Raw genomic sequence first — 8,386 nt, forward strand, 5'->3', positions numbered from 1 at the left:
CACTCGAAAAAAACCTGTGGAAAAAAAATTATTTCACACCAAGGTTATAAACGGGTCTTTTATGAAATATTTACTGTATTTTTAAAGTCATTTTCACTTTAAAATATTTTTTAAATATGCCAAAAAAAAAAAACTTTTTGTAATGGTATTCACTTGAAAATAATTTTACGAGCGAGATCGTTGCCAGTGCCGCTGGACTGGCTCCTGTGCAGGTGGCATGTAAAATACACCATTTTGAGCGTGGCCGTTGCCAGTACCGCCTGACTGGCCTTCGTGTCAGTGGCACGTAAAAGCATCCACTACACTCAGAGTGGTTGGTGTTAGGAAGGGCATCTAGCTGTAGAAACTCTGCCAGATCAGATTGGAGCCTGGTGCAGCCATCTGGTTCACCAGTCCTCAGTCAAATCGTCCAACCCATGCTAGCATGGAAAGCGGACGTTAACCGATGATGATGATGATTAAAATATTCTGTTTAAAGAAAGCTAAAATATAAATACTTACTGTACAAACAGCTTACATTTTTGAAAGTACATTCACTTAAAAATATTTCTAAATAATTAAAATATTGTTTAACAAATGCGAAAATAGAAACATTTACTGTAAAATACTCATAATTTTTCTTTCTCAAGTCACTGTCTGATAGAAAGATAAGAGTTTCTTCCCTTTCAGGGTGAAGATTATTTTCGGAATATTTTCTCATTATGCACCATTTTGGGTATTTATACCCCAAAACCTCTAATATCTTTAAAACTACTTGTCCGATTTACACAAAATTTGTTTTATTCCATTCATATTAACATTTCAGGGTAAAATTAATTCATAGTATTTTCCCATTATGCAACAATTTGGCTGGGTAACATTGCAAGCAAGCAAGCAAGATTCAAACTGACTTTTAATGCATTATAGATATATACACACACACAAAGGGTTTTCACACTGTTTCTCTCCACAACATTCACCCACAAGGCATTGGTCAGCCTTGGGCTATAGTAGAAGACATATACTAGAGGTGCCATGCACTGGGACTGAACCTGAAGATCTTTCCATTGAAAAGTACTATAAAAGAAAAAGGATTTTAGTGATCATTAAAAAATAAGCAACTTGTGTCTTACCACAGAAATCTTCTTAGCAGCATCATTATACATTTGATCCCACCAGTTTCTTGTAAGATCACTTCCCGGAATATGTCCAAGCTACAGAAAATAAGAGAAAAATATATATATATATATATATATATATATATATATCAAGAATAGGTACAGGCAAAGCTGTGTGGTTAAGAAGTTAAGTTTGCAGGTTCAGTCCCACTAAAAACATAAGAGGTTTTCCTTATGCCATCAAAACAACAACCAGAAGTAGCCTTGATTGATGTATCAAGTGATATCACCTACATTAATTGGTTTATGAGATTGTATACCTGACTATCAAAACAATGGGGACAATTGCTGGTTTAAATACTAAAGGGTTAAAGCACTAGGATTTATGACATTTCTTTGCACCATCATTGTTCATCCATTTGTCCATGCTACTTGGTATGGATCACATCTTATTCATTTGCTTTATTTTTAGGATGGCCTCTATGGCTGTATGCTTTTCCTATTGCCAACCACTTTACAGAGTGTACTGCAGGAGTTCTATTGTAGCACAAGTGAAAGAGAGGTAGTCTTATCCCTGGCAAAACTAAAGAGTCTTCTCTATAGTACATTATCCCTGCTTAAAGTAACATAACCGAAAACGTCATAGAAGAGAGAGAGAGAGAAAGAGAGTGATGAAATAAGGAGAACCAGGGTGAAAAGGTAGTAGACAAGAGAGAGTGATAGAGAATAATTAGAATGATAGGAGTGAGAGGGGAATAGAGAGACAGTACATGATGAGTGTTAGAAAGGAGACTGACTGAAAATAGCATGACAGGGAAAAGAGTGTGATAAGAGAGGGACAGGATGATAATAAAACGGAGTGCTGGAAATGAGAAATGAAAGACAATGGAACGAGAGAGAGAGAGAGAAAGTGATAATAGCAATAAATTTGGGTGATGGTAAGTGATGAATGTCAATAAGTGACAATAGAATTAATAGGATGGGAGATAGATACATAGTGTGATGGAAAAAAGATACAGTTATAATAGGAGAGAGGGTGAGTGATAGATGAGAGAGTAATGAAGGAGAGGTGAGTAGTAGACAGAGACTTAATAAATTTTCTACTATAGACACAAGGCCTGAAATCTTGGGGGAGAGGTTTAGTTGATTCCATCAACCTCAGAGCTCAAGTGGTGCTTATTTTATTGACCCTGAAAGGATAAAAGGTAAAGTCAACTTCAGCAGCATTTGAACTCAGGACATAAACACAGATGAAATACCACAAAACATTTTGTCAAGTGTGTTAACAGTTCTGCCAGCTCACTGCCTTATGGAGACTTAATAGTGCTTTCAAATTTTGTCACAAGATCAGCAATTTCAGGGGAGGGTGTAAGTTGATTTCATCGACCTTAATGCTCAACTGGTACTTATTTTATTGACCCCAAAAGGATGAAAGATAAAGTTGACCTTGGTGGAATTTGAAGTCAGAACGTAAAAATGGATGAAATGCCACTAAGCATTTAGCCTGACATGCTAACAATTCTGCCAGCTTGCTGCCTTTATGGAGACTTAATATCAACACAATGGGCAAAAGGCTCAAGTGTAAGTACTATATAGTTCAACTCAGTCATTGACACCACCATGTTTGATTTAATTGGGTAGGTTTCCTCTAGCACAGAGTTTCACCACATGCCATGGTCTTTTGTCAACTCTTACATGAGGTTTACCTCCATGAAATCAGTCTTCACTTTATCTCATTCTCTTTTTTGTCACCCACTTCCAAAGGATGTATCCAATCTTTCCACTTCCAATATTATGCACTTCTTCAAACAACTGCCAACTTCCATATGCATCATACACCTGTCCCAGTGTAGTCTTCTCTTGCACACTACATGCTGCAGGGACAGTTGTCACTCTATGAAGTATTTTCAAAATAACCACACACCCATTTTATACTACCCTTCCACACAATAATCTCATCTGATCAGCAAGACCCCACAGTGTCTATCTAATACTTTCAATCATGATCTCAGGTACCATGATACAAGTTGTATGTCTTCTTGTATATTGCAGTAATTTGAAGGGTAAGAAACTCCATTAAAGAATTGGTTAGAAAATGACTCACACCACTTTTGCTGTTTTTTAAGGTAACTTTGATAGGTTCTTGAATTCCATGCTCATCCTTTCCCAGGCCAGCACCTGTTGAAAACAAAGTATTTTTAAGATTTCTGAAAGGCAATGATTACAAATGAAACAATCGGGAAAAACATGTCTGCTAAAATATACTGAAGCTGGTATAACAGCTTTGAGGGATGTGCCAATGGGAAGACCTCTATGTAGTCAACTGTCCTGCTTGAAATATCAGTTCACATCTTCCTCAACTGGGTGAGCATTGTACTATATATCCTTAAAAAGATTTATGGTCATGGCTGGAATGTCTTTGATTATAAGTATGCTCAATCATGGCTGACTTTGGGCTAAACAAGAGCAACAGTTCTGAGAGTCTATAAGTAGTTGCTCTTAAACGCCATTAAGAAGAGAATACCACGTAATTTTCAATAAAATTTAATACAATTTATGAATTATATTATTTAAATATAAAATTCATAATGAGTATAACTTATGACAATATGGAAACTCTACAATTTATGAATACATGCAAAATAAATAAGTTAAAAACAATGCGGACCGTCAAATATTAGTTTTGATTTTTCCTTTCCAAACTGTTTAAGAAAAGCCAATTTACTTTCGAGTTATTATTGTTGTTTAAACTCAGATCAACCTATTAAGCAAACCTATAATCAAAGATTATTTTTAACAAGTCGAGTAAACTGGCTGCGTAGACAATTGCTCGTTGTTTGAATTGTTAGGGCTTCTGATTCTTACGACGAGTAGTTTTTATTTTGTTTTATCTTTTTAATCAGTGATAGTACTTTTCAATTACTATATAAGAATGGTACACGATATTTTTCAACTAAAGACAAAAAAGTTGTAGGAAAGAGATATTGTGGTGAATCAAACGAACGTCACTAATTACAGAGTGCGGCAATATACACCCATTATTCATTTTATCATAAAATAAAAAGTCTAAGGCTTTGACTAATGGTAGTTTTACAGGTTGATTGTTATAGTTATTGACAATATTTTACATAAATTTGCAAAACAGAATGACCGTCTTTTGCTTTCATCACAGCCCTTAAACTTTTCTGGAATGAAGTGCATGACTCGCGTTTTGCACGGTACATAACTTAGTTCTAATTTTATAGACTCTGGTCTTTGAACAAAATTATAAAGTGAAAAACATTTAATTCAGTATTGATTCTGTCATTTCATACAGTTGACTTCAAATTCATTGTTTTGAATAAGTCATAATAGCAACAAATTATAACAAAAATTTCACAACGATAAGGATTAATGAAGTTTCGTACAATTTCAGGGAAGTATTTACACGTGGTTCCAAATATGAAATAACTACATGAACCCAACTAACTACATCGAAGTTCACTTCCAGATAATACAACTGAAAAATAATGACGAAACGAAAGAAAAAATCTGAATAATTACCGGTTTTCCAACCATACTTTTCCAAAATTGATCGAGCGAACAAATTATTCGTCATGCTGAAAACAAAACTGTCTTCAACAGAGTTATGTCCCTTCCATTCCACCTGCTCATACGAGTACAGGGCCGTGTTAACAACATTATAAGCCCATGGACAAAACAATACAATGAACCCCTACATGTATTGACAGTAAGCTACAGGTACATAGATAAAAATTAGCAAGCAGTAGTGGGGGACAAACACAAATACACACGCACAACATTCACAAGGAAAATAATATCGTTAAAAAAGCCTCCTCGCGAGATCTTGAATCATTGTGGTGGAAAATCTGGAATTAAAAGAGGAACCTCAACCTCAATGCATCATGGCTAAATGCAGTAAAGAGAGAATACTGTACCGACATCAACAGTAAAATATATGCAATTGACTCTGAAATTTTCACCATAACTGTAGGCAAACTGCATGATGGGAAGGCACATGTAAGGAACTTATAGAAAGATAGTTTGTATTTCATCTAATGTGACTCTACTCAGAAGGCTGTAATATCATTTGACAATACATGGAAAAAGGTGGTAACTTTAAATGTCTTTAATGCCAGCCACATGTATATATACAAGCTGAATGATAAATGGAAATGGTTGATGAACATTTATTCATATCTCTACGTGCATCTGCGTGGGTTGTATGTTTGCTATTAACTATGGTGAGGTAGCTCACGAACAGCGATATGTTAGAACCAGTGCAGTGTTGTTGGTGCTGTGTAGAGATGTTGTTGACGACATTGGTGAGAGACATGATGGCGGTGACGAAGATGGAGGTTGTTGCAATGTGGTCAGTGATTAAATCAAGACTAGGAGGAGGTGAATTTATATAGCTAATGGTAGGCTCAAATGGAGTTTAGAACAGAGTGTCTAACGTGATTTATTTGGAGGCTGTGATTGGTTAAGATGCATTTTGGTGCATGATAGAGTAAGAGACAAATTGCCCCAATACCAACCAAACAGAGTGGTAGACACAATGGGGTCCAAAACAGTGCCCAAAGGTTAGCTGTTACCTGCCATGTTCGTATGTATATATATAATAGAGAGAGGAAGTTCACTAGAGTTTGCTACATCCTAATAGTTGTATATTGGTAAAAGAGGCTGACATTTTACAGGAAACCACTAATAAGTATATTCAACAGTATTATGGAAGGTCAGACAGACCAAATTGGCTTGCTATAGCACAGTCGAATCTCGTGGCCAAGAATGAAACCACTGAGTTGCTTGAAAACTATAGGCCCATTACTTGCCTAAATATTATGTACAAACTGTACACAAGATGTCTCAACCAATTCTTCCCAGATCACTGTAAATCCAACAACATAGTGATTACTGAGTAGGTAGGTGAAAAGAAGGGAGTGTAGGAATGTGCTGAGCAATTGATTAACAAAGCTGTACTGCCTAAGGTTAGGAAAATAATTGTAGGTGTCTTACAACAGTCATGGCTGCTGAAGTGTCTTAATTTGGCAAAAGTGCCTGCTATCAATAGTCTCACTATTTCTCCAATCCCACACTAAGAATGCTACAAGTACTTGGCAATGATGAAAATGTATCATATCAAGGTACTGTGAATAAAGATACAATGACTCAAGAATATTACACCAGACTAAGAGAAATATGGCAATCTGAAATCTCCTCTTACAATGAGACAGTATCCACAATACATTTTTAGTACCAGTGCTGATTCCAACATTTGGGATACTCAGCTGGTTTGTAGAAGAAATTCACTCCAGAGACATTAAAACCCGCAAGATTCTAACATCAATTGGAAATCTCCACAAAAACATTGATATCAACAGGCTCTACCTAAGAAGAGATAAAGGGGGCAGGGCCTTGAGATCAGTTCAGACAGCCTTTGATTGTCGCATTTAACTCAGTACTGACAAGTGAAGAAAACAATATCCTATGTATTGGATATTACCTGCACCTATTAGTGTATTGTAGATCTGGGTTACAGTTTTGCCTTTTTATTCTTTCACTTCTCTTAACATAAACAGAACCAAAATGACTTAGCTGTTTCAAAAAGAAAAAGAAAGTTTTTCTTTATTAATCATAAAGGTTATACATAGATGGGACAAAGCAGAGGACTTCGGACAGACATACAGAAATCTTGCAAAACTTTGGTTGATGCGTATGGGTTTAAAAATTAATAATTATATACTTTTAAAGTTAAAAATTAAAATGAGAATGATTAAAATGAATTAGATAAAAAAAAGTTCAGGGTTCAATTTATTGACCCGCCGGTTATTTTACTTTTTTTTTCTTCCACTTTTTTTTCCTTTTTTCTTTTTTCTCTTTCTTTTCTCTTTTTTGACCGGCTATGCAAGCGCAGCTCCCTTTATAATCATCTTTCTTACCACAGACATCCACCTTTTATTGTATACACTCTGCGACAGGCTCCGCTTTTCTAGGCGAATCTTTTGGGACAAGAGGCAACTAAAAAAGTTTATCAGCCCTTGTCCGGAGATGAAGCGGCCTGTCGAAAAAGAATGATAGGGAAAACAACGAACAGAAACACATTTTAGTCATCTGCTTTTGTCATCTGCTGAAATTTTACATGAATAGCACGGAGACACCATCTAAATATCAAACCACCAATCATATAGCATCTTAATATATTTACAAAAATAAAGTTAAAAAATAAATGCCAAGTAAAGAAATAAATATTTTAACTAGAAAAATTTATTGAATATTAGTTTGTAAGACGGAACTAAATTTACTGAAAATTAAATACGAAAGTAATTATATTTACATTATCAACAAAGATGGCGCGCGGGTTATTTTGTTGATGTTCATTTAGCTGAAAAACTTCTTCAATTTTAATCTTTTCTGTGTGTTTGACGAAGCTTTGAAAATGGCAAGTAATCCGGTAAGAGATTAAGATATCTGTTATATGTTTCACTTATTCTTTAATTTGTGCAACGCACTTATTTAATGCATTATGCAATATGTGCATATATTTATATAATTTTCACATCTGATTTACATTGTAATTTTGTTAACGCTATTGTTCTTTTACATTACATTGGACTTATAGGTTATTGTTACACAATGTACGAAAGTGAAAATATGTTATCATTTTTGTTTGTTTTTATTCCGCTATGGCAGACTTTGCCTTTCATCGTTTCCGGATCGATAAAAATAAAAGAACCAGTCAAGTATTTGGTTCGATATTGCTGGCCTTGTGCCAAAATTAGAAAGAGTTTCTATTATCTGATTCCGTTCCAAACTGTAATTCTTTAGATTATCTTTGTTTATTTGTTTTCTGGGATGATACTCAAGAAAATGGATATATAATAATGGAGAGGTAAACATTCATGTGTTATGAGACTCAATATTTCCCACGGCCATATAAACATCCATGAATTATGAATCGGGACTTGTTTTACATGATCTTACCACTCTCTCGCCGTGAAAACTTTTAACTTGCGGACCAAACGCACTTCCATTTTGAATTAAAGAAACTATTTTTTATTGTGCAATGTGAATACAACTTCTTTTATATATGTACCTTCCCCAAAACACCCCTTTAAAAAAAAATTGGCAAAAATCGGCATTTTGAAATTACCCTCCTCTCCCAAATTCTTAATTTTTTTTTTTCAAAATATGCAGAAAAATACGGAGCATAATTTTTGGAAATTTTTTTCAGAATCACAATCTCCGTTTTTTTCTGCATGTTTTGAAAAAAATTTTTTTTTTTGTCAAAA

The 8,386-nt window shown here is 34.9% G+C and overlaps 2 protein-coding genes across 4 annotated transcripts in view; one reads left to right on the forward strand and one right to left on the reverse strand.

The window, feature by feature from the left end:
• The window catches only part of LOC106881050 (G patch domain-containing protein 4), a 24,236-nt gene extending 16,734 nt beyond the window's left edge, over positions 1 to 7,502 (reverse strand). The window contains exons 1-3 of one of the 3 annotated variants that reach the window (XM_052974606.1): positions 7,432 to 7,502; positions 3,202 to 3,275; positions 1,113 to 1,193 (exon numbers count right to left, since the gene is read on the reverse strand). In XM_052974606.1, coding sequence (XP_052830566.1) covers positions 1,113 to 1,145 — 33 coding nt within the window. In that variant the 5' untranslated portion in view covers positions 1,146 to 1,193; positions 3,202 to 3,275; positions 7,432 to 7,502. Of the gene's footprint in view, positions 1 to 1,112; positions 1,194 to 3,201; positions 3,276 to 4,504; positions 4,595 to 4,640; positions 5,087 to 7,431 lie in introns of those variants that run through there. The other 2 variants (XM_014931258.2, XM_052974605.1) reach the window with 2 other exon arrangements.
• Positions 7,438 to 8,386, forward strand: part of LOC106881049 (general transcription factor IIF subunit 1) — a 19,694-nt gene continuing 18,745 nt past the window's right edge. Inside the window, exon 1 of the mRNA XM_014931257.2 lies at positions 7,438 to 7,548. Within this exon, the coding sequence (XP_014786743.1) occupies positions 7,534 to 7,548 (15 nt within the window). The 5' untranslated portion in view covers positions 7,438 to 7,533. The remainder of the gene's footprint in view (positions 7,549 to 8,386) is intronic.

The sequence above is a fragment of the Octopus bimaculoides genome, chromosome 18, assembly GCF_001194135.2.
Source record: "Octopus bimaculoides isolate UCB-OBI-ISO-001 chromosome 18, ASM119413v2, whole genome shotgun sequence".
Classification (NCBI taxonomy): domain Eukaryota; kingdom Metazoa; phylum Mollusca; class Cephalopoda; order Octopoda; family Octopodidae; genus Octopus; species Octopus bimaculoides.